The 26,957-nt window shown below is 41.4% G+C and overlaps 1 protein-coding gene across 2 annotated transcripts in view; it reads right to left on the minus strand.

Moving 5' to 3' along the window:
* Nucleotides 1-22: 22 nt before the first annotated feature.
* grid2ipa (glutamate receptor, ionotropic, delta 2 (Grid2) interacting protein, a) overlaps nt 23-26,957 on the minus strand; it is a 39,812-nt gene continuing 12,877 nt past the window's right edge. For both annotated transcript variants that reach the window (XM_039775475.1, XM_039775477.1), the window contains 20 exons: nt 25,858-26,124; nt 24,577-24,662; nt 23,914-23,983; nt 23,653-23,747; nt 22,973-23,162; nt 22,550-22,704; nt 22,247-22,357; nt 21,011-21,111; nt 12,550-12,652; nt 12,167-12,474; nt 10,975-12,093; nt 10,503-10,590; nt 10,195-10,284; nt 9,821-10,017; nt 7,938-8,093; nt 7,478-7,564; nt 6,885-7,014; nt 2,022-2,140; nt 1,751-1,915; nt 23-1,646 (listed from right to left, as the gene is read on the minus strand). In XM_039775475.1, coding sequence (XP_039631409.1) covers nt 1,575-1,646; nt 1,751-1,915; nt 2,022-2,140; nt 6,885-7,014; nt 7,478-7,564; nt 7,938-8,093; nt 9,821-10,017; nt 10,195-10,284; nt 10,503-10,590; nt 10,975-12,093; nt 12,167-12,474; nt 12,550-12,652; nt 21,011-21,111; nt 22,247-22,357; nt 22,550-22,704; nt 22,973-23,162; nt 23,653-23,747; nt 23,914-23,983; nt 24,577-24,662; nt 25,858-26,124 — 3,709 coding nt within the window. In that variant the 3' untranslated portion in view covers nt 23-1,574. The remainder of the gene's footprint in view (nt 1,647-1,750; nt 1,916-2,021; nt 2,141-6,884; nt 7,015-7,477; nt 7,565-7,937; nt 8,094-9,820; nt 10,018-10,194; nt 10,285-10,502; nt 10,591-10,974; nt 12,094-12,166; nt 12,475-12,549; nt 12,653-21,010; nt 21,112-22,246; nt 22,358-22,549; nt 22,705-22,972; nt 23,163-23,652; nt 23,748-23,913; nt 23,984-24,576; nt 24,663-25,857; nt 26,125-26,957) is intronic.

Genomic DNA, 26,957 nt, shown 5'->3' on the forward strand with positions numbered 1-26,957 from the left:
CAAGACAGAAGCATGTGTTGCATTATACAAGGATTTTATTGGTTGCATTCGCTGCAATATACATGATACAAACCATATAAGCGCTCGTCACCGCACAACAGACAGAGCAGAGGCCATTGCAGTCCACCCACAGACACAAGCCTGAAATCAGGGTTTCGTGATCCCAATGTTCAGTGAGGCTTGGCAGGTGCTCACCCATCCATGATGCCTGGACTTTGTTCTTGTCAGAAAAATATCACCCTAGAGGCCCACGCCTCACGAGAAAAGAGCATGCTGCTGGCAGAAAGGGAACGTTTGCCGTCATGTACTCAGAAAGCTTGAGATACCCCTTCTGTGGTTCGTATGAAAGGGACATTTGACCAGTTGTCAGAGGTGCACAGATTGAGTTCAGCACAGGGAGGGAGAGCCCAACCTGAGAGCCTAGTGTGCACTACACCAGTGCACAATGGGTCAGCATTATGAGATTAAATTTCTATACGTGGGTATGTGATGCTCCGCTGACCTCTTCTTGCTTAAATGATTACAGGCATTCAAAGTCTAACGTGTATTTAGGTGTAGAGGTCAGCAGTTCCGAATACATGCACTTTATGCTGAGGTCCCCTGGGTCGGTATTTGGGTATGTGCTGTCGTGTGCTACACAAAAGCCATTTGTATTTTGGCAAGGATACATGTCCGAATGTGTAGTCACCTGATCCCATGTGTGCTTGTGTAATCCTGTGGGGAAAAGAGCATTTGTATGAGATGTATGTGCGCATGCATTTCTACTAAGCGAGTGTGCTCACGTTTCCTTCTTTGTGCTAATATTTAAACATGTGGCTCTGTATTTCATGTGTATGCATGCTGTCACTGGAATCCGTTGGTGACGGCAACAGCACAAATCAAGGAGGTCAGTGTCCCTCAAAGCACCTTTATTAATTGCCCACTTAAGTCTAAAGAGATTCCCTTATGGTCAGCTCCCACAGGACCATCACCCACAGGGGCATTCACATGAAGGCCGTCCACTTTGGTGCATTTCGATCGTGTTTGGTAAAGAGAAGCTGCCCAGATGAGTCTAAAATGACAAAGAGACATGGCCAGCCAGTGCCTAATGTAACCAGTCGAAAAATGAGATCCAAGCTGCAGCAACCATGCTCAGAAGAGCACACAGGAGCCTACCACTGCTGTTATCAATGACAACATGAGTTCACATAGCACCCTTCACATTGTCAATCTGACATACTTTACAGAATTCACACCAATCAGCCAGCACACTGGGCACATTAGTAGCCATATGTGACCCCAGAGTGTGGCCCTACTGTGTCTTAAGCAAGCAGCACTTCATATTCTGCTTATTTCAAGACTTTGGCCACTGATCCCTGTGTGTTGTGTATTTGTGTGTCTGTGTGCATGTGTATGTGTTTGGTGAACACAGCTGTCAGCATGTTGCATCCCGAACAACTTCACAACTCCTTCTTCCTTATCTTTGTCTTCTATCTTCATCCATCCTCTTCCTCTATCTTGTTCTTCTCAGAGAAGCAATTTGCTAAAGCAGGCTTGGTGCTGATTTTGGCAATGAAATGGGCATGTGCAGAAGGTCACCAGGCCAATGGGGACACCATGCGAGGGCTGCGCTGGGCCTCAGACATCTGAATCTCATTGACCACCCTCTGGAAAACAAAAAGAAACCGATGAAGCTAGAGAAGGAAACCACATTGAGTTCATACAAACACTCCTACAATATCTGGCTGGCACAAACTAGCAGGGGCTTCACCTCAAACTTGCTTATGAACTCTGCAAAGATGCCAAAGAAGGCCTCTGTAGTGGTGGACTTCCCATCCTCCCCAAAAAATGAGGCCACCTTGCTAAATTCCTCAATGGCACGCTGTTGCAAGGAGTCCAAAGACTGGATAGTGGGATGTGTGTTCTCCAGAAACCCCTGGGTGCTGTCTGTCAAGAAAATAACTGTAGTGTCGTTGGAAAAAAACAAAAGGTTGGATGTCGTAGGATATAGCTTGTGGGTTAATAATTACTTAGAAGGATACACTCATGACATTGGTGAAGCGGTCCTCTGCTGTGGTGACCATGCTCTGGCAGGCTGTTCGGATATCTTGGATGGTTGTGTGAAGGTCATGAAGGTCAGCTGTGATTGTTCTTTGATTAACTGGAGAAGGCAGATGGAAAATAAGGTATAAAAGTAGATATACATGCTGACAAAGAAACTTTAGGCAGCAGTGTCCTCAGCCGCCACATACCGTAATACAGGGTTCACATTCACACCCTAAGAGCAGAACAACATCAAAACAAGAAGCTTCCACTTAAAACAAGACCCAGAGAGCCCATATCATAACACGGCCTTCAATAAAACGTGAAATACATCTAAACCAGAAGCTCTCAAGTTCAGTCCTGAGGATCAGAGTGGTAGCAGGTTTTCAGTTTCCCAATCAGTAAGTCAGTTTTCTCCAACTGATGTCATTCTTCAATTATCTGGTCTTTTTTCTTTTCTTATTATATACTCATAAAGGCACAGTAGTCTGAGATTAAAATGTATAAGTAATTTAGAAATCTCTAGAATTCTCAAAGTTTTAAATGCTTAACACTCTTCTGTCATTTTCCTGTTAAATCATATTGTTTATTGTGATGTTTTCTCCCATAATCGTAAACTAATAATAACAATGATGAGTGGGGCAAATGCCACTGAATGCTAAAAGGCTGCAGCTACTTCACTGTCATACCTGTTAGTGTGCTCATTAACAAATAGAAGCTATACATTTAGAAAAGTGGTGTGGTATTGTTATCCCGGCCAATACCCTAGGCCGCCAGATGGAGCCCTCCCTGCAGTATGGAGGTGCCCCGAAGACCAGCAGGGAATCCTGGACAATGGAGTTTTCATCCACAACCCTGCTGGATACCACAGGGGCCGCAAGAGGGAGCTGCAGGGAGGGGCAAGGAGTCATATGTGCCCTATAACCCGGAAGTGCGTCATAGGAAGAGCGACGGCAGAAGTGACATACTTCCGGGGTGAAGAAAAGAACTTGTACCTGACCCGGTAGTGATAAAGAATCACATGGTCTGGGGATTGGGAACACTTCCGGGTCAGGGAGAATAAAAGGACTGTGGGAGCTCCCAGACGGCGATCTGAGCTGGGTGGAAGGGTGGCGACGCGTCTGAGAGTGGAGGATTGTTTATTGTGATTGAGATTGTGTATTTAATGAGCATAGTGGAGGAGAGGGTGCTTTATGCATTGTGGCATAAAAATAAAGTCAACATTTGGACTTTTTCCTGGTGTTTGGAGTCTTGGACAGGGGTTCAAGGGAGCGATAGCGCGCCCTATCTGTCACAGTGGAATGTAACTCTTGATAAACAAAATACAAAACAGTAAATTATCCTTAAGTAACATAAATAAATGCTTACATTCCAACACAACTCAGTTTTATAATTTGAAATTTTGACTCCAAAACATATAAACTAGGAAATAACTGTTTGCTTATTTACGGTTGGAGTCTAATTAAAAGCAGAAATTGGTTGGAAAAAAACACCTGCAGGAAGAGGGGGCCACTGAGACTAAACTTAAGAAACTTTGATCTGAACTGAAAAGGCTCAGTATCAAATAATGCAAACTTCAAAGCTGCAGGGTGACAGCATTGTATGGGATCCATTAATAAAACCTACTATACCTAGGAGGTTTCCAAGTAACAAGGAACTTAATAATTAGCCACTTCTTAATAAATGTTTTACGCACTGCAATGGGTTCTTTAAATTAAAAGGGCCAATAGTTTAACAAAGGCAATTCTACATAAAACAAAAGCAACTATAAAACATAAAAAAGCAAAAACAAAAGCCAAATATAGTTCTAAAAAATAAAAACTATAATACAAAAACTAGAAAAACAAAAGCAGCTATAAACTATATACTAAATGCAGGTTCTCTCTATCTTATTGGGAGGTGCAGCTGATGAATTAAATGGGGGACTCACATCCTAACAACAGAGCTTCTACATTAAAATAAGGCCCACATACTAGTTACAGGATCAGCTTCTAAATTGGAGTCTATTAATAACATCGCTAAATTAGGCTTCTACATTTCATCAGAACACTACGTCCATTAAAAGAACGAGAACCTTCTCTTAATAATGGAAACCTCTGCTACCTGGGACTCACTAACACAGCAGTGCCTATACATTAAAAGAGGTTTCCAAATAATATGAGGTCAGTTAACAAAACAGTTTCTCCTATGTAATAACAAGATACTTATTCTAACAAAGAGATTTATTGTATATGCAAATGGATGTTCTATTCTATTTTAAAAAAGGACCCATAACCTAACAACTGGGTTTCAGCATTACACAAACTTCATTAATGAAACCGAGTCCACATCCTAATGGGGGATTCTAAAATTATGTCATCCATAAATAAAAAACACGCCTACTGACAACAGGAATTATAAATTTATGGTGGACGTAATGTAGAGAGCATTCAGGCCTGTCAACTTTTTTCACATTTTGTTATATTGTACCCTTGTAGTATAAGCATTTAAATTCATGTTCCCCAACTTCAAACAACACTCAATATTCCAGAATAACAAAGCAAAAACAGAATTTTGGATTTTTTTTGCAAATAAATAAAAAACAAAATCAGAAACATCACATTAACACAAGTATTCAGCCTCTTTGCCATGACACTTGAATTTGGCTCAGGTGGATTCCATTCTATTTGTCATCACTGAGATGATTCTGCACCTTGTTTGGATTCCAGCTGTGGTCAATTCAATTGTACTCAATTAGGTTACCCACTTATCGATATGAGGTCCTACAGCTGACAATATGTAACAGAGCAAAACCAGGCCATGAGCCTGAAGGATTTTCCTGCAAAACATGGAAACAAGATTGTGTCAAAGCACCACTCTGGTACTCTAAAGACTTAGAGAGAAGATTGTCTGGTGTGATGTAACCAAGATTATCAACCTGTTTGGAGAAAATTAGGGACCAATCATTATATGTGTAATGCAATTCTAATGGTAAAGCATTGTGGTGGCCATATTATGTTGTAGGGTTGTTTTTAGCAGCAGAGACTATGAGACAAGTCAGGGCTGAGAAAAAGCTGAAGAGAGCTAAGTACAGAGATGTCATTAATGAAAATCTGCTCCAGACTGGGCCAAAAGTAAGCCTTCCAACAGGACAATGACCCCAAGCACAAAGAAAAGGCAACACATGAGTGGCTTCCGGACAACTCTGTTAATGTTGTTGAGCTTCCCTGCCTGAACTCGAATTTAAACCCAACTGAACATCTCCGGAGAGATCTGATAATAGCTGCCCACTGATTGTTTCCATCAAACCTGACCTGAGATGATCTGAAGAGATGAATGGCAGAAAATCCCCAAATCCAAGTGAGCGAAGATTGTCTTCATACTCAAGAATACTACAGTTTGTAATCACTGCCAAAGGTACATCAACAAAGAACTGAGGAAAGGGTCTGAATACTCGTGTCAATGTGTTAGTTCAATATTGACATTTTTAGTCATTTTGCAAACATTTTTAAAATCTTGTTTTTGTTTTGTCATTCTGGGGTATTGAGTATTACTTGATGTGGGGGAAAAGCATTTAAATGATTTTAGTACAAGGCTGCCACATATGAAAATGTGTAAAAAGTGAAGGGGTCTGAACTTTCTGAATCCACTGTATGAGGCCCATTAACAAAATTGAGTCCACATCCTCCTAAAGGGGTTTCTGGTTTATAAAGAGCTAAAATAATAAAATTGGGTCAACAGGCTAAAGAAAAGGGCCCAACTTATATGGATGTCATTAATAAAACAGGGTCCAAAACCTAACGATTACGCTTTTGCACTGGACAAGGCCCACATCCCAATGGGAGGGGTGTTGAAATTATTCTGAGTTTGTACACAAGACAGGATCCACATCCTAATGATTAGGCTTCTAAATTATTAAAGAGGCCTTCTATATTACATATTACAGGTAGTCCACAAACAAAACAGCGTCTATTTTCTAACAATGCTTGTAGTTTCTTGGGGTCCATTAATAGCATAGAGCCAAAATCTTAATGAGATTGGATGTGGAATCCATTAATAAAATTGCTTTTTTCCTAAAAATGGATACTATTTTTATTCGTACAGCACTACATATAGGGTTTGCTTTTTTATGTTATGTTACAGTTCATTATTCATTTAGACAAATGATCCTTATTCTAACACTAGGCTTCATTTCCAAACACAGTGGTCCTTTTACTTTACATACGAATCCCACCGCCTTTTAAAAAAAAAAGGCATCCTTCAGTTTTGGGAAAGTATTGTTTCCAAAAAAAAGCTGCAAGTTCCTATCTTGATAGTGTCAGATATAGAGTATAATCCAACCTGGATGGAATGTAATCAACTACAGTCTTCTAAAAACAAATCTCCTGATTAGAAAAGTAAAAGCAGGAGCAATCCAAAGTCACAGAGACTAAATAGAGACAATTTGTTCAATTTGGAAGTTCTCAACAAAGATGGATTTTTACCAAAATCAAAAAATGTGCTATACCACTTGGGGGCTTATTTGAAAATGCACATTTACAGATGTATTTATCACAAGACTGAACCATCCATTCATTTTCAGCATTTTTGTTTTTACAAGTGTTGCAGGGAGTTAGAGCCTGTGCTGGCATGAAGCAAGCTAGAGTGCCAGTCTGTCACTGTGACAGGATACTCTCTCTCAGACAACTTAATTTCCATCAGACCTATTTAGATCAATACTCACCTTAACTACACACTCAAGAGGAAACAAATGTGAGCACAGAGAGATCTGTGCATCCTCCAGACAGAGAATACCCCACGTAGGATCTAATCTAAGGTTTAATTGCTGAATAATGAATAATTCAGTCCTAAAACATGGGTAGCATACTCACAGCCACACTCACCTTTAGCTGCCAATTGAACAGTGGGCAGATCTTTAGCAAAGTCAAGCAGCTCTGGGAAGTGCTGTCCCAATGACTTGGCAAGAATATGCAGAAAGGTTGACTTTCCATCCACGGTCTTGGTTGTGCTGAGCTGAAAAGCAAAATGTGAGTACTCAGAGATCTCTCTCAGCCACCTAAAACCATGAGGTCTCTTTTAAATGAGAAAATTTGTAAATTTGAAAATGAAAATGAGTAAATGCTAACATTAATTTTATTTTTATTCTTTTCATTTTTATTACTATTTAATTTAATATTGTTTCTTTGTATCAGTATACTGCTGCTGGATTATGTGAATTTCCCCTTGGGATTAATAAAGTATCTATCTATCTATCTATCTATCTATCTATCTATCTATACTGCCTTTCATATCTATCTATCTATCTATCTATCTATCTATCTATCTATCTATCTATCTATCTATCTATCTATCTAAAGCCAACTGTGCCACATGATTAGAACATAAGCAGTGCCAAAGAAATTGAGCAGGAAGACCAACCTGCAGAAAGTCCTGTCCTTTGGCTTGTCCTGTCCTGTCGGCTGATCCTGTTACTTACCTCAGTGAGGAAGTTAATCTTGAATCCAGTTGTCTTAGTGGTTTTCGGCTGCCCATTGTTGAGGTAATTGCCCATTGCCAAGACAAACTGTTTGGGCAGAGCAGAAAGTAGACATTTAGAATGAGTAAATAAGACTACGGAGACTCTCGATTGATCTCTTCATCCTAGCAATAATAGGGAAGCCAGCATATCGACATTAACTGGTTAACAGAAACCTAAACATAAATTGGTCCAACATGACAGTGGATCAGACAACTAGGCACACTAACACTTTTGGTCAGAACATTATGATTCATTAGAGTCTCCAACGTAATTGAAACCCCATTTTAAAGAATGTCATCCTTCTGCAATCTGGAAAAGTTTTAACTTCAAAAAATGTGAAGATAATGCAAGTCATCCCAGGTTCTGGAATTAAACCCATGTGTCCGTTTTCATAGAATGAACCCCTTGAATACTTTACCTCTAGTATCTTGGCCAACTTTTTGCTGCTCTTCAGCTCCAGGGAGGCATTGTAAATGCACTCATAAGCTGCCCTCATCTCATCTGTCCTCTCCTGAAGTGTTGTCTTGAAAAGGAGGCTGCGAAGACGCACTTTGTATTCGGGCACTGAAAGCATCTGTGGGTAGAATGACATGTATGGAGATGTACAACAGTGCCCCCTCTCTGCCATATTAAATTTTCAAATTTTCTCTATCTGAATGTACTGTATATTAAACTCAGTGCATTAAAAAGTATCCTACTTTTGTTAGAAAACAAATTGGTACCTTTTTCATAGCCCTAATGATTGGCGCAAGCAGTACCAGCTGTAGTGCATTTAACATCCTACATGGTCATACTAACATTAGGGATGGGGCAACATTTCTTCCTCAAAATGTGGAATAGCTTTATAACTCCATTCCCTATGCACAAGTGAGTGAATACCACTGCATCCCTCTATGGGGATTGAGAGCTTCACCTTCAACATTACACAGTCAAAATGGAAGGAGCTTTAAAGGTCTCACAGGTCACTGGACCTATACAGCATTCAAGTGCCTTCATCAAAGAATCACACCTTAGGGGACCTACTATACCATAGATCAGTTCCTCAAATATGATATTAAGCCACAAAAACATGGCACTTATACTGGTTGAGTCCTGAGGTGATATACAATTGATGTACATTTGCCAAAACAAAACTACCTGCAGTGTGTGCCTGTGTAATCAGGTAAGCCATGGGCAAGCTCTTCATCTGTATATCCCAGTCATATGGTACAAGGCCAGTTCCACATCCCTATAGTTGATGCACCCTCAACAACCACTTACATAAATATATACCACTTGACAGCTCTTCATTAAAGCCTCTCAGCCATAGGGACACTTCCTAAGCAACAATCTATAATACCTACAGTGGGTTTAGAAAATATTCACAATAAAGTGTGCAAAAAATTTTAAAAAGCTCTAAGAATTGAAGGGATCTGTTGTAGATTTAATTTTAAATGGATGCATTTAACATTCTTGCTTATCAATCTGCACTCAATTACCTATAAGGATAAAGTGAAAACATTTGTTTGTCAGAAAGATTTGGAAATATGTTAAAAATCAAAAATTGAAATCTCTCCCTTAATTTGGTACTTTGTAGAAGCTCCTTGACAGAAATTACAGCTTTGAGTCTTTGTTGGTAACCCTCTATAAACTTTGCATACCTGGATTTGAGCAGTTTATCCCATTCTACTTGGCAGATTAGATGGGATTTTACTTCTGTAATATGCCATCTTCATGTCTTTCCAAAGGTGTTGTATGGTGTTTACAATAATTGTGGGCTTTGGCTCTTCATTTCAAAATTAAATATACAGTACAACACAATAAAGTTTGCAGAAAGTGAAGATGTCTCAATATTTTGTGAATCCAATGTATGTTATGCATCGGTGTATTGTCAATAGGTGCACTAGACATGGAGATGAACCCTCAGGAACTACCCATATCATTTATGCCATGGCTCAATACTGTACTTGCTTTAAACAATCACCACCAATACACCGATTGCCACAGGGCAGTTCCCTACCCATATGCCCCAGTCAGTAAAATGCACCCTGAGCAACCACTAATAGCATCTGCCATTGGCCAGGTCAAACTCTGTGGACCTCAGCTACAGATATATGAAATAGGCAACTCTTGTTTGGCTGTTCTGTATTATGCAGTCCCACAATAAACATGCACCCTAGGCAACCACTAACAACGCCCATGCCAGACACTGGCCTTGGAACAACCTTCAAGATCAATTAGACAGCCTGTGCCTAACTGCTATGCCTACTCATGTAAGTCTCCTTTCCTGGGTTCAAATTTTAATTTTACATGCAAGTTTACCTGCATTACAAACTGGTCTGGCTCACTAAGCTTGTTGAGATCCTGTGTGTACTGCTGGTATTGATGAATTTCTTCTTCATCAGGGGCATACAGCAGCAGCTGTTTTATGTGTGGGGGCTCCAAGCGATCACAGCTCATTGTCAACAGGATTTGCCGCAGTTCAGTTGGGGACAGCTTCAAATGAGCAATGAGGATGGCTGCAGAGAACAAAGACAGCAATACTATAACAGAGAGCTGGATATCTTAGGTCTGCCTTAGCCTTACACGTGAATGCCGAGTGCCAATCAACAACCTTGATTACTGGCTAGCTTCCATCTTTTAAAGAAGTCCACAGAGGGACATGCTGCACCATCCCAACAATTCTTGTCACTTACATGTGTTATAGGCCTTCTTGCGAGAAAGAATTTCAATCACATCTTTTTTTTTAAATGTCTCAGTGAAGTAAGCAGACTCTGGAAGAGAAACTGGGAGAAAAGTGGAAGAAAAGAAATCAGTATGAGACCAGAGAATTTGACAACAATTGTGCGGCTTTGAAAATAGCATAAATGAGAGTGCCTGGACACTGTTAGACATGGATATGCCTTTGATTTAATAAACAAGTGAAGATGTAAAAATGGGTATCTGACTCAGTGTTCACTTTGTATTCTGGTTTCTTACTGGAAGCAGAGGCACTGGCACTCACTAGTAGTTTTCTGTGTTCCAAAATGCAACTCCAAGTCCAGGTATTTCACCATGTCTGTCAGCTTGTCATAATCTGAATCTTCACCAAGCTGCAGATGGAAAAAAAATAACAGTTACAAAAGTCCCTTTTTATTTTGCAAGCTATTTGATCAATAAGACCAGCATGACTAGCTTTCCAAAGTTCTATTTATTGACTCTTCGAAGCTGGTGTTTTCAATATTCTGACCCAGTAAAAAGCAGTTTTGTGTTCCAGACATTTCATGGAAGCACATCCAGTTCAGCTCTAATGTTGGACACCCTAATTCTATATCCAACACCCCACAATAATATGCTAAACACACAAAGACCCCAGACAACCTGGGTAACTGCCCTGACATTACATCCTCACAACTCCAGACCAGCCTATGACCAAAGATCATCGTTCTAAATTCTAATGGCAGATATTCCCCATTAACATTCCAGAGCACACTGACCTGGCCCCAGATAGTCCCTTCTGAGTTCTCCACCTGCTCCCAGCGCAGGCGCTTCACACTCATGTGACTTGACTCAGCACGTCTGTGAATACCACGTGGCAAAGGTGGGGGTCCGCAGGGTGGTGGTGGGGGTGGCGGCGGTGGAGGTGGTGGAACTTGGCGAGTCTGACTGGGGTGATGGGATTGATTGGGGTGGCTAGTATGGTGAGGAGACTGGTTATTGATATGATGGGACTGATTGGACTGACTGGTGTGGATAGTTTGGCCAGCTTGACCAGAGTGTGAAGACCTTTGATACTGATTAGAGTGACTAGGTTGTATGGGGTGATGGGAATGTTTTGCGTGACTTGGTGGTGAGGACTGATGTGATTGGGTAGGGTGACTGGATGGTGATGTATGATGAGGGGTATTAGGGTGATTGGGTTGTGAGGGATGATGGGAAGGGTTTGAGTGACTGGGTTGTGACGGGTGATGGGATGGATTAGGGTGATTGGTTTGTGATGGATGATGGGATTGGCTTCCATGACTTGGATGTGATGGATGATGGCTTTGATGAGGCTGACTCACATGTAAGGAGTGATGGGGTTGATTTGCATGACCAGAGTGTGTGGGGTGATGCAACTGACTTGTGTGAGTATGATGGGAGGAATGATGGGATTGATTGGCATCTCTCGGTTGCTTAGGATAGAAAGGTTGATTGTTGTGACCAGGGTGTGTAGAATAAGACTGGCCTGAATGGCTGGACAGTGCAGTATGATGGGATCTTTTGGCATCGCTGGGGTGTGTGGGGTAATGGGATTGGTTGGCTTGATTAGACTGATGCATTTGGCTGCCATGGTGAGATTTGCCCACAGTATGCTCCAAGGGCAGGCAGGCCCTAATAGGAGGTGGAGGCACAGGAGGCAGGTGACTCCGGCTTGGCTCTGGAGTCAGAGTCACAGGAATAGAGTCATGAAACTGTATGGGTGGTGGAGGAGGGGGGCTCTGTGGAGGAGGTGGGATATCTGAGCAGGATGAATAGGTCAAAGAGCTTCCATCGTCACTGCTGCTTGCATACTCGCTAGCACTGCTAAACTCGTGACTGAGGAATCCAGCTTCTTGCTCATCTTGGAAGCTCATCTGGAAGAAGAAAACAAGAGGTTACCTCCTGTGCCATGATTCCAGTCTTCTTAAGAGTTGTCTAGACATTCACCTCCTCATAATCATTCTCAGGCGAAAGGAAGTCATCAACAATTGTGACCCGATGTCCAAGCTGCTCACTCAGGGCATCCAGAAACCTGTCAGTGTCTCTGCTCCGTGGTGGACGTGAGAAGGTGAAAAGCTTCCTGCGTCGAGACTGGGGGCTGTGGACAGGCTGAGGGGATGGCAAAGGGCTGTCCAGGCTGATGTAGGGGTTGGATTCTGCACTGCCAGGGGAAGGAGCTCTGTGTGGAAAACAGCGGCACTGAGGGGAGGACAGGGGTTCCTGCCAGGAAAGAGACAGGCCAGACTTGCGGCTTCCTGTAGAACACAAACCTGCTATTAATCCCAGAATGTTCGGTGCATTTGCTAATAAAGCAGCTTCAGGGATCTCACCTGATCGAGACTTCTGACTGGGCATGGGAGACACCTGACTATGGATTGACGCCTGCATTTTCCCTGAGTAGGTGTTCTCCAGCTCTGCAAAGCCTGCTGATATCTGTAAGGGAAGAAAATCACTTGAGCAATTACCTTAAGAAATGTAACGAGGAAACAAACCAAACACTTCATGAAATTCAGGATGAACTGCAGTTCTATTACTTTGTATAAGGGCTTGCTTTGTACTGTGCTTTTAAAGATTTTACATCTGATATGATTAAGGAAGTTCACCAATTAGATGGGTGGACAGATGTTAAGATGGATGGATGGATGTGAAACTGTAATGAATTACTTTAAATTTAAACCCATCCATAAAAATATACTGCAACTGTTAAACTACAGACTCATGAATCAATGAACCTTTACAGAAAAACCCAGGAAATATCATGTGTGAAATCACTAAGAAAGTAAAAACCCTTAACATACTGTATGAAATCAAAAAGACATTCAAGAACTCTCATAAAAGCTGTGACTAGTACACCAAAGATTTTCTTAAAAGTAGAATACCAAGCAAATTACCAAAGGATGGGATGGAAAATCAAACAGACATTACACACATGATTTTCTGAAAAGATGTGGCTGATGGAACAAAATAAAATTTTCCTGAAGTCTTAACTGATAAACCAAATATTCTGCTAAGAGATATGATCACTAAAACAAGAATCTTCTGAAAAAGATAAGCACAACAAACCTAGAAGATCTACAATGGTTCTGTATAGGACAGTTTCCTACATTGTACCGATCACCACTGGGATAGGCTCTGGCCTCCTATGACTGTGAACTGGCCTTAGTGGGTTTGAGAATGTTATGTTAAAAAAATAGGATATTCCCAAGATTCAACTATTGACCTTTCTAAGACACATAGTCAATAAAGAAAAGACATTTTGTTCTCAAACCCTCTTAATGCAATTTAAGGTAATAGGACCCCAGATGCAAAGTCAGTACCAGATACTGGACCAGGGCACCAGTATATCCAAAGGAATATAAAGAAATAGTTTTTTTCAAAAAATGGGATTGATAAATTAAAGAAGCTTTACTTGCAGTACGCCGTGTGAATCAAGGAACCTTTTTTTTTCAATGTAGTAAATTCAGGACCTACCCTAGTGAGCTAATGGATAAGCAAGAAATTTTTGACCCTGTCCGGATGGCACTAAAGCTCCGCCCCCACCTCATCTTTTGTGTGCAGTTAGCCTCTATGTCCACAATTTTCTGTCTGTTACTGGGCGGAGCTAGCTGTGCTGAAGCCACATGATGGAAGTGACCAAGGAATATAAGTGGTGTCCTGAAAGGAGCTGAACATTACAGCATTCTGTATTGTGCTGCTAATCCAGGTGTTCTTGAATTATATGTCTAGTGTTTCTCATTCTTTTTGCCTGTCCTTGTTTCTTTTTCCTTTTTTGTTGATGTCAAGGATAGTCAAGTATATGAATAGCAGATGAGAGAACAGAGCAGGAACATATATTTTAGTTGAAGAGCAGGCAAGAGGTCTACGATATCATGAGAACAGGTAATAAAATGACAATACTCAATACACAAATACAAGAAATAAAGTAAAAATACAAAGCAAAATTCCTCGGGCTAAAGTCATCTCACAGCACATTTTTAACTTCCACTACACCATGGATAGAATGTAAAATAAGGTATGGGATCCAAAACAAAGATGCCTGGAAATATGTGTCACCATCTCAAATACTGGTGGTGTGATGACATGTAATGGCAACTGGTCATGGTAAGAAAAGGATGCCATTGTAAAAATATGTCATAAACCACATTACAAAACTGAACGTTAGTTAAAACACTTAAAACAAAATGGTGCTACCTTGATGTTACCAAACATAAATTATAATTCCTCTTAAATAAATTGCAATTTCAAAGTGGTTTAACATGATGAGATATGATGAATATGCCAAAATAGCAAAATTGTAAGGGTTGAATATTTTGGAAACCTTGCTTATTTATTTATTTTTCCTGCATTTACAATCTTGCCTTTTGTTTAAAGCCACAAATAAGGAGCAGAAAGAAGTAGTGATCTCTAAAGTGACCAAGATGGAAGAAGAAGATACTGTATATATGACCAAGGCAGTAAGTTAACAGAAACAAGGAAGCTGGACAAATTGGGGAGAACATGTGCAAGATCCCACAGGCAAGACTAAGCTTCCTCATTAGGTCCACATTCATCATTCGTTCAAGTTTTATAAATTTACACCCCTGGTATGGCTCAGAAACAAACTGTAAACTATGTGATTCACAGAACCAGTCTTTACAAACCATTTGGTCTGGCCACAAGGCAGCACTAACCATGTGTCGTTATGGATGGTGCCATGATGAGGTTCTTCAAAAGACTGCAGTACCAGAGCATCTCATTGGCTAAACCACTTTGTCATGCAAGGTAGGGAAGGGGCATAGAACATTACCCAAAGGCAGTGGCCCAGGCTAACACATGGAAATAAGTGCAACTGGAGAGCCAACCTGGACAGACAGTTGAAGTTTCCACTTGAAATCATAACCACTTCCCACTGACCAGCTGTTACCCTGTGGTCTGATCCATCCAGGACAGTGATCATGACTTAGATCACCATACTATGGGAGGAAAGAATGGAGGCAGCCTTTGACAGGAAGAGGGAAAATATGAGGAGTTGGCAGAGCCCAACCCAATGACTTTGGAAAGATGTTGGAATTACCAGTTCCAGGGAAAAGAAAGTAGCCAAAGAATCGTCAGAGTAGGCAGAGAAAGGGAGTTTTTGGTTTTGGTTTAGAAGAAACAACGAGAAATGGGGATAGTAATGATCCTAGGGCTTGCTGGTGGGAGTGGTAGGTTGATGTTCCTACTGCTGCCCCACCATCCCAAGATGTTCTGTGATTAAAGGAGCAACATATTAGGAAAGGATGGCATCTGGTTGAGGATCCTCCAGATAGCCCATCAGCACTAGTGGAGGTGTATCAGCCAACAATATCTAGCAGGGAATGAATGCCTATGTTTCTATGCAACACTGTTGTCTGTGTTTTAACTGGCCTGTTTTTTGGTTTTTTAAATCTGATGGCCATTTTTTTTTTTGACCCACGCATTTTCTTTTTTTGTGTCTTTAATGGATTCCCTTCATGTACCCGCTTGTCTTGATTTGCATGCAGGCTTTGACACACACTGTCCACCCTAAGCACAGTGAAGCACTACTCAGCTTCCAATTCCTGTGGCTCAGTCTATGTATTCCACTGAGAAAATGACCGCTTTGGATGGTGCAACTAAACAATAAGGACATAACAGATCTGCGATGACAGGTACTGTAACTACACTTCATCGTGGGTTGACTTCTTCTTTGACCTGATTCTGCTGGGATATGTTTTGTCCATCCCATGTCCCCAAATTTGATTAAGATTGATACAAAATTGATGGATGGACTGGTAAACTAGACAAACTGTTATGAGCCTCTTTAATTTACCAGTGTTTTCTCTAAGCAATGTCAGGAACTGGTATTGCTTCCAGTTCTATTTCTAAAAAGACTGAATACTCTAAATGTTTTTTAGGTACTTACTTAAACAATTTTTAAAAAATGATTGTGAAAAATCATAAAAAATTAAAGGGATGAAAGACACAATATACTGTACTGTTTAATGCTAAAATACCAACAGAAAGTGCATACTAAGTATAGTATTTTATATATTCATGTGTGTATATTTGTCATGTGCATGCATTTGTTAGGCAGTTTAAGGGATCTGGTGATTGTAATTACCCTCTGAACCAGGGGGATGGCACTGTGTTCCAATGCCATCTCTCTTCTCTCTCTGCAGTATGGATGATTAACGCCCGCTCGACTGCTAACACCACTTCCACTGCCCACGTAGCTGGGCCTGCCCCTTCCTGCTGACAGCCTTTATAAATCGGGGAACCTACCATTTTCACTCAGTTCTGTACTGGACTCACGTCTTGAAAAAATGTTACAAATATCTTTGTCAAACCTTTGCTCCAAACCGTTTTCTGTGTTCTGTCTCCTCTATATACTCACAATGCCTATAAAAAGTATTTACCCCTTTAACATTTCAGATTTTATTATTATTGAATCACAGTGGGTTTAATTTTCCTTTTTTGTTAAACAGAAAATAAATAAGCTGAAAATTAAAATAAAAGAGACTTAACAGAAAATAATTCCTTGGTCACTTCACAAAATAACAGAAAATTAATACCAAAGTGAAAACAGATATCTGCAAAGTTTCCTAAATTAATTACAAACATAAAACACAAAATCTCTTAAGTGTTCACTCCTGTTAATATGACACACCAAAATGCTCACTGGTTCAGTCAATTGGTTTTATAAGTCACCCATTTAGCTTCACGGAGGTCATCTGTCTGGGGTTTCAACTGATTGCAGTTCAGGTGCATCTTAACTGGGAGGTCCAACTTGGGGGCGAGTTAGTATGGTGGCCTAACCTACACAATGAAAATGAAAGAACACTCCAAGCGACTCTGTGAAAAGGTGACTGAAAAGTACAAGTCGGGTTGGAGACAAGACAATTATCCAAGTCATTGAATATCCCTTGGAGTATGAATACATCAGTCAATTCAAAATAGACACAGTATGGCACATCTGTAAATCTCCTTAGAGCAGGCTGTCCACAAAAACTAAGTGAGGGGGGCATCCAAAGGACCTATGATAACTCTAAAGTGGCTGAGATTGGAGGGACTATGCAGATAATAACTGCCCAAGTACTTAACCAGTCACATCTTTATGGGAAAGCAGCAAAGAGAAAGCCACCGTTAGATAAAACACACATAACATCTTGGCCAGAATTTACTAGAAGGCATCTGAAATAAGGTTTTATGGTCTGATGAGACCCACGTAAAGCTTTCTGTCCATAAGACTGAACAACACATTTGGTGCAACACCGCAAATTATCAAAAAACACACCATCTCCTCTGTGAAGCATGGTGGTAGCAGCATCATGCAGTAGGGCTGCTTCTCTGCCATAGTCCCTGAGAGGATTGTGAGGGTTGAAAGTAAAATGAATGCACCAAAATACAGGGACACCTTGGTGAAAAACATGCAAGACACCAGTGCCATAAAGTCAAAGCTCTACAGGAATGGCTTAAAAACAACAATGTTAATACCCTGTATTGGCCGAGTTACAATCCAGATCTCAGTCCAACTGAGAATGTGTGGCTGGACTTGACAAGGACTGATTACTCACAATGCCCATGAAACCTGACAGAGCTGGAGCAGTTTTGCAAAGAAAGATTGAGGGAAAATGGAAGTGTCTGCATGTGTAATGCTGATATAGAGCTGAGCAAACAGACTCAAGACAGCCATGGCTGCCAAAGGTGCATCTACTAAATACTGACTTGGAGGATGAGATCAATTATTTTGTGTTTTATATTTGTAAATAATTTGGATCACTTTGCAGAAGTGTAGAAATCTTTTACATTAAAGAGTCTTTTTCTATTGTTGTGTCAAAAAAGTGACGTTCAATCTATTGTAATTCAATGTTGTATACTAATAAAATGTAAAAAACCTCTGAAGGGGCCTATGGCTTTTTACAGGTACTGTATATAATTAAAAAGGGTTACATTATAGCATCCATCTACTAAATTAAAGAACTGAAAAGAACAGAAATAATTTTATAGGGGAGCACAAACTTACAGATGTGATATTAGTCTTTTCAAGTCAATATATGCCCTAATGACAAATATGTTTTTATATTTTTCAAGAAAAGAAAGACCATTTTTTCTAGGTAGGGTACTGCATATTGATTAGCACATGCAAGAAAGAATTTCAATATACTCTGTACATGTGAGAATAATGATCTTATAAACCTATAAAGAGGTGAGAAGTAAACAAAGATGACCTTTTGAAGATAAGAATTAGGAGGAGCAGCACTTATTCTCCTGAAATAACAGGTAGCACTGGAAGGATAAACCCAACCTACTTTCATTTTGTCTTCTACTGTATATCCACTCCGAGAAAAAGAAAAATATGGTCCAGTACCATCATCTCAGACAGGTGACATGTGAGTAACAAATGAATCCAAAACTAGAGTAAAGGAATTATTCTTGGTTCAGAAAGGGGAGCACATTTGGGTTGTTGGTGTCAGGTTAGTGACAGGCAATTCAAGCAGCTATGCACTGTGAAACGGCATATGTTGTGGTGGGAGTTGATGAATATGTTGTATGCATTTATTTGTAACTTGTGACAAAGTAAATGTAATATTAGTGTTTCATTGGTGAGAAGCTTTCATGTTTAAAGAAGTCCCTAACCCCCCGTCAAGCTATCTAACTGCCAAGCTTCACTCAACAAATAATTTTTGGGGGCAGGTGTGAAAATACTGTAAGTCAATAACTGGGGGATGTTTTGCACCAGAATTCTATTGGTCTAAAGTTAGCTGTTTGGTTTTGAATCAGAAGCCATTCTGTACCACAACACCCTATTGGCCGTAGGATTCAGACAGAGAATGTATAAACTTGCTTGCTTTACCACCCCCCTCTTTCACTCACACCATCACCATGAAGGAGCATCTCTTACATCATTACCATGAAATGGACAGCACAATGAAGAGCACAGCTCAGCAGCCATACTGAGACATGCATACAGCCTGTCCTGAACAAAATTAGAAATGATGACTTAACTAAAGACATTTAAGAAACTAACAAGTCTGTGTGCCACCTGAAACTACACATCAGCATTTATCAGGTTGTATGAGTTCCAATATTCACTTGTACTTTGCTTATTGTTATTACTTTACAAATGTTATCAATAATACATTATTTAACTTAACTTCTGCTTGTCTTTTACTCTACGTAATTGCCTGAGGTTGTAGATGTAAAAAGGAAGGTGGGGAGAAGTTCTAAAGTACAATACCTTATAAACAGTGATAAGTCTATGAGATTTGAGGCATTCCGACAAAGGCTACACATTAAAGAATACAAAAGGGGAAAGTAGAGTAATGTAGGACTCCACCAAGACAATACAGAATCAAACAGGTGGCAATGGTTTTCTGTGGTATATTCAGTCATGCACTTTGCAACTGCTCTTCCAGCATGTCAGTGATTAATAAAAAGTATGAAATAAATAACAATTAGCCTCCCTACACATGCTCTGTTGAAGACAGGGCAAGGTGGTGACAGCACTTAAGTGTTTATGGGTAGTATCCTGTTGTAAAGTTCCAACAGATAAGTGCACCACAAAAAGGCTCTACAGTGGATGACTGAACTTATACTGCCTATTACAAGTCAAAGAGGCAACTGTATCCGATAGGCAATGCAACCATTAAGGATGTTCTCTAGACTCCATTGTCATATTGAATTTTTTGCTATTACAAATAAATCTAGACGTAATCATCCCCAAGAAAGAAGTGGGGCTTATCACTGAAAAAATATTAATGCCAGCCTATGGCAGTTGGCAATGGTGAGTGACTTGTGCCAGACATTGCAATCAAGACTGTGAACGGATTCCTACCTCAGCAAACTATCAGTGTATGGTCTAACAAATGACTCATTAATTGATGGAGGAAATCAGCTCTACTGATGATGGAAAACACCAAAGTAAGAGCTGTGATGGTCTATCACATCATCTACTGGTTCATACATGAAGTTGTTGCTGTGAACCTCCTAAAGCCCTCTTGTAGACATCATGGCTTCAGTGATCCCACTGTCAAATCTGTTAGCTAACATGTATCACCCAACTAAATGAAAGCCAACAGACGATCCTCTGTCTAACTGACTTGTTTGAGTGACACATCATTAAGGCACTCTTGTTGGGCTTAATCAGCATCTGAAGCTTGTCATAATCTAATGATGGTCATGAACATAATGCACATGCAAGCCTGACCATACTGATCTTCCATGCTGGTTTCCATGCCAACTATACCACTTCTTCTGGGTGCAACTATTTTTCATCATAGAGAGTAATTTTAGAAAGCCACCAGAAGCAAGCCCACGTATTCACTCCAGAGAGTGATCCTTGGCAATACTAAGATAGAAATGATTTATCCAAAGGAAAATTTTAACACAATTATGTTTAACTAGACTGGTTATGACTTAATGTAAAGAAAAAAGTTCCGTCTGCCCACTCACAGGAGGTGAAGGAGTAGGCTGTGCCAGGGGTCAACATACATTTAATTGATTTAAGTAATGCACATCTGGACTTAAGAGCAATTGGATATACCGCTTCATACATCATAATAGTAAAGTGGTACAAATACACAGCCACTACCCAACACTTTACATGGAGTGTGACACTTCAAAAGAAGGGCTACAAATTCTTTACACATTGTTGCCTTTGATGCACACTCAATCTGAAGACACAGCTTTTCTGCATCCCTTAAAACACCACTATTGCTCTTGCTTTTGTCCCTGTCTGCTTGCCACCATCATCGAGGCTACCAGTCTACCTGATCCAATTTCACTTCCCCAAGTCAGCAGAGGTCCACTCACATTCTGGAGGTTCGGCGTCTCAGGGATGGATGTCCCATCTCCCGACTGCCGCTCACCAGGGGTCAGGGTCATCCCTACTTCACCAGAATCACTGTAAGCCCCTGTCAAAACAAATAAAACAGAAAAAAATCATCAAGATGGTGTCCACTAGCTAGGAAAAAAGACATGAGTTAAACTTGTGATTAGCTGTAGCCATACAAAAATGCATGTAAGATTTTAGTCTGTGCTTATAATCAATCCTTGGTCTCTCACATAAATGACCACTCTGTTGTTTACTTACAATTATAGTACAGTTCCTGATCTGTGTGGTTCATTCTCACAAATACACATTCTGATATCTTTTCAACACTCTCTAAGACCCGCTGTCATAGCCCGATTTATGTCTTCTCAGTGCTGTTTAGAGTCTACTATCTACAAGCTCCTCATCAGCTGTCTCTGGGGTCCATTCCCAGACTCTACTATATCCATAACCAATGTTCCCCAGAGCCTACACACGGACTCCGGTATATCTATTCCCACTGCTCTCTGTATTTTACATATTTGTTAGCAAGTACCTGACTGCTCCCATCTATGGCTATTTTCTGGGATTCACATACACCTGACCAACACACTCTAGTTCCTTTTTATCTTTGATCAAATGTGCTCTGGGATTCAGTCTAAGACTCTGATAGATCACCGATCTTTGCACTCTGGAGTCTACACAGGTCTGGCCGTCATTCTCTATGGTTCACTCTAATACTCCTATCTACCTCCAAACAATGCTCTTTGAAGTCCAGTACCCACATATAGTTTTCCACACCCGTTTTTTCTGCAGGTGTCTAGTCTCCGGTGGTATATCTGTGACTACTACTCTCTGGGGCTCACAAATATTTCCCAGCATAGTTTGGGGTAACTATCATGCTCCTGCATATCTCTGTTAACTACTTTCTGGGGTCTATTCTCCAATCCCTGTATATTTCTGACCACTGCTTTTTTATGATCCACATATTCCTAACAAGCACCACATGAGTTCTGTTCTCATGATCCCATATATTTCTCTTCTGGGATCCATATATGCCCATGACCAGCATGTGATCAGTTTCTCTCTCAGACTCCTGTAAATCCATGATCTTTTTCCCTAGGGTCTACTTTAACACTGAGAGACCAATAATCACTGCCCTCTGGGGTTTGCTTTCAAGCCCCAACATGTCCTTTATGTGTCATTCAGTTCTTATAAATCCACAGAAAATGTGGTACCTCTGCTCCCATCTTCCATACCGTGATCTCGGATACTTGACCTATAGCTGGGTGAAAGTCTTACAGAACTGCTACGCCGATGAAGCTCAGGAACAACATCTGTCTCAATTGCTGCAAATAAAGCCAAGAAAGATGTCACCATTAAAATACATGCCTGGTAAGGGTGATCATTTATTACATTAGCAGTCTACAGCATTTCCACCTCCACATGCCAATCCACCAAAACCTTTGGATTCTTATATCAGTTGACTGCATTCTTTTCTTGACTTTTCATGCTTACTGCTCCACATCACTGGATTCTACCTGGGGCTGACTTGTATCCCAGGAAACGAGCGATCTTCTGTTGACAGTGCTCCTGCTCTTCATATGTCAGTAGTTGGTAGATGAACTGCCAGATCACCTGTTTGGCTGGTGTGTCCAGCACTGGATAGACATCTACAATGAGTGTGTCCACATTCCTGTATGGAGAGCACAGATCACATGGCAACAAAACTCCCCAGATATTTCAACAGGATAATGAATTTGCCACTATCCCATACCCATTCAAATATAATTTCCATCTTAAAGACTATGGTCAGATTTTAGAACTCTTCCCCAGAGTCCTTCTGTCAAGAATTGCAATCAAAATCAAAGCCTGTGTAGGTGCTTCTCACAAATGCCATCCTGCACTGGCAGAGAACAAACAGCCAACAGAAATATGTTTTGAAATCAATACAAAAGACTTACCTGTGCTGGAAGAAAGCCTCAAGTGACTTGCAAATAGCATATCTCTCCTGGTGCGTGAGCAGATGTTCCAGCTGTTGGCTGAAGGTCCTCCCCTGTACCTTGATACTGGAAGGCAGAATCTCAGCCACCCATTGTAGGGAGCTTAGTGTAGGAGAGCGGGAGCGTATGGGAGAGTTTTCAGGCTCCACATCTAGATGTGCAGAAAAGAAGGCTATTTTAAAGGAGAGGGAGACTTGAATCTGGCAACCTCTCATCCATCCCTGAAAGCGACATTAATCTTGGTATGAAAGTGAAGGGTGCCACAGACAAAACTTGTCACATTTAACTCATTAACAATATCAAGCTTGCATCTATCCCGATTACAAAAATGAAATTGCAGCATCCCTAAAATAAAGGATTTCACAGTGAAGACTATAGGCCCAGACCAAGAAACTAGTACTGGTCAAATCTCAACAGCTTGCAACTCCACAAACTGAAGTCAAACCATAACAGAGCTCCTGCAGAGTTACACACTGGAGTGGAAGCCTGCTGTTTTTCAGTAACATATCGCCTACCAACATTTTAGCATGATTAGATCAAATCTCAGATGCCAGCAGATTCCTAGCATGAGCATTTTATGACCCCCCACCTCCAAACCAACATGCAGAAAGCAGAATCTGAAAAGGGGCTGAGTGTCTCACCCATCACAAAGCCTGGGGGTCCATCCTCCACTACAAGTGTTGGCATTGCCCCACTGCCCTGCAGCATGGAGACCACCTTCTCATGAGAGCAGTTCCTGTAGTAGACATCAGCAGAACAATCAATTAGCCTCAGACATAACTCTCAATTGCCATCAGCCAGGCCAACAAAAACTCTAGTGTAGCAAAGATAAGGCAGAGGCCATAAACCAAGTGCTAATCTTTAACCAATAATGTGAAGGTCATATGGACACGTCTTCTTACCTCATGTCAAGCCCATTAAGGAAAAGGATACGATCTCGAGGTTTGAGGCCAGCCTTCTCTGCTGGGCTGCCTGTAGGAGACACAGAAAGGGAAGAGAGCATTTACCACATGACACTGATATATGGCTGGAAGTGTGAGTGGACTGTGGTGAATTCAAGAAGGACCTAGCAGTAGCAGTGGAAATGGAACTGTGAGACATACACTGGAACTTCAGACTGAGAGACTCACTTATACCTTACCTTATACGAATACTTAGGCTGACTTCTGGGCCCAAATCCCACAGAGTTGAGATCTGACAAACCACTGTTGATATGCACTCACACACTGCCCACCCACGCCTAGGCAAAGCAAGCTCTATCCTCGTGAGACACCCACATAAGCATGGCGTCTGAGTCAGTGTGGTGCAGAGGTGGGTGTGACCTACCAGCTCAGCATGGGGAAGATTTCCAAGATGAAAATGTGGCGTGGGGTGGTTGTGGGTGAGCCAATCTGACATTGTGAGTGGGCAAAAAAGAAGAGGAATGGGTATTTTGATTGGTATGCACAAAGGCAGCGGACACTTCAATTGTTCATAACCTTCTCTATTCAAATCTCCCTTTAAAGGGGCCTGTGGCCCGTTATGAGTACAGCAAATGTCTGAGTTAACGAGACAGTAAAACATACCTGCAACAACAGAGTCAATCCACACAGGTGCATGGCCACGAAGCGTAAAGCCAAAGCTCTTGTTGCCTTTGTATACTCTGACTGTCCTGCAAAAGACAAACCAATCATAAATGCTCTATTTCTTGTGGAGTTCCCTCTGGTAGTAATGCTGAAGTAAGCAGTGAAGGTGCCGTCTTATGCCATTTGATTTCTTTTATACTGTACGTAAGCAGAGTTCACAAGGCCTGGGAAATGCCAGCCTGGCATGCAAGGCAATCAGAACTGTAATATAAACTCTCAAAGTTATGTCTGCCAACTGGCAATGGAATGAAAAGAAAGATGAAGAAAATGGTAGATGGGGTATCACTGAAAAACATGTTTTGGATCAAGATGCCTGCTAGTGCCACTGCCAATGTGTGTGCACCATCTCTCTCTGCAGATCTAGCAAAATACTGATTTACACAAACATGACAGAATAAACAAACAAATAATATTTATGTTATATAATTCTCAGGGAATTTTTGCCATGGTTCTTAGTACACGATTTCCACCCAAGTTTACCACATCTAATTAATCTAATTTTGGGTGACTGGGAGTCAGAGCCTATCTCAACAGCACTGAGTGCTAGGAACTTTGGATGGAATGCCAGTACATCACAGATATCCTACTAGTTTACAGTTACCATTTAATCTAACACTCATGTCCTTGAGAGGTGGCAGGAAACCCAGAGCACCAAGAGAAAAAAAACATGCACCATACACACGCGGTCACAATGTGCAAATTACACACAGTTAGTGACTACTCTGGGATTTCAACTGAGGACTCTGGAGCTGTGAGGCTGCAGTGCTAATCACTGTGCTACTATGTCATCCAGTACAAAATTATAATAAATACATTGGAGCATCGGCTGGATGAATGACTAACCTAAAGAAAGGGCAACTTTAACCAGCTGGGGGCTACGTTGTCTGGAAGAATGTTCTGGACTAGTGCCTTGAGTGTTTCTGTAGACCCTCAATATCCTGACAGAGGAGAGTGACAAGATGCTGCAGAGGCCCACACAGGCTCGGTCAACAACTTTAGTTATTCACCTAACTTCCAGATCAATGCATACCTGGCAGGCTCACTTTCAATTTACTGCAGAGCCACCCTCTCCTGAGCATGCATCACTGTTTATGGGTCATCACTCTGAACATATTCCAGAAGCACACAGGCATGTCCTTATACCACATACAGTCTATTTGACCAAAATAAATGAGTGTGCCACTTCAACCACTTAGAGACACCTAGAGGTTTTAAGCTTACCTGCGGTTTGTAGCAGTTCCTGAGCTCCCAGCGGTAAGGGATGCAGATTTCCTGAGGCCCCTCCCAGCAAAGTCTTCCTCTCCTGTCCGTGGCACAGAGCTGGCACGTGTTGAAACCATCAGCCGCTCATGGTGGTCTTCACTGCGGCTACGCCGTAGCCGGTTTTGGGTATGCTCATTGAGGCTCTTGCCACGGCAGATCCGATTAATAAGGCTCTGCGAAACAACTTCATCGAAGCGCTGCCGATGTTTCTTTGGGATAAAAATCCTGGAGAACATTACAGAATGAGAAGAAACATTACAGAAGGTTCTCTAGTCCAGAATCTCAAAGTTGTCAAGAACAGTCCTGGAGCTTTCAAGGGCTCCCCTGTCAGTGTCAAAGGTGCCAGCAGTACAAGTCTGGACTCTTGAGGAAACAAAAGTCTCCCGTCAGCAGGGTGCACAGATAGAGGAAGGGCATTTAGAGCATTTGATGGATGTCCTTCAAGGCCAGTCTAGCACCAGGCTTCCAAATTCTGCCTATTCCTGTTCCAGACAGTTAAGTGTTCCACTTACGACAGTCGGTGCCAGTGGGCATTTGGGTATAGCAGAGCTCTAAAAACATATGCAAAGGTGAAGTGATCACAGAATGCTAGTGAGGCAGTACTCTACAAGTGGTCAGCAAATCCAGACAGCTGGCTACTTGGGCTCCTTGAGAAGGTGCCACCTTCGTATTCCTGGCGCTGTTCTATCTGCAGTGAAGCAGCTCACTCTGCCACCTCGCTATATTAAGCACAAGCTGTAGGCAGCAAAGCGCGGGAGCGAGAGAGAGAGAGAGAGACAGAGAGAGAGAGGGAGACAGGCAGAGAGAGAGAGACAGAGTGCGAGAGAAGGGACAATTGGCAACACACCTCTCTACCTGAACCCCTAGTAAAAAGGCTTTCTGAAAAAAGAGCTGCGTCAGATTTATGGCCAGAACCCAGCCAGAGGATTCAACTGTCACCAAGTGTTTTGGCACGTCTTTTGCTTCTAAAATGAGATTTGGGGTGTGGTAGGGTCATCCTCCAATATACCTGCCTCAGCCATTCAAATGATCCTCAGCAGGTAGTGCATTTAGCAAGT

The sequence above is a fragment of the Polypterus senegalus genome, chromosome 13, assembly GCF_016835505.1.
Source record: "Polypterus senegalus isolate Bchr_013 chromosome 13, ASM1683550v1, whole genome shotgun sequence".
Lineage (NCBI taxonomy): Eukaryota > Metazoa > Chordata > Cladistia > Polypteriformes > Polypteridae > Polypterus > Polypterus senegalus.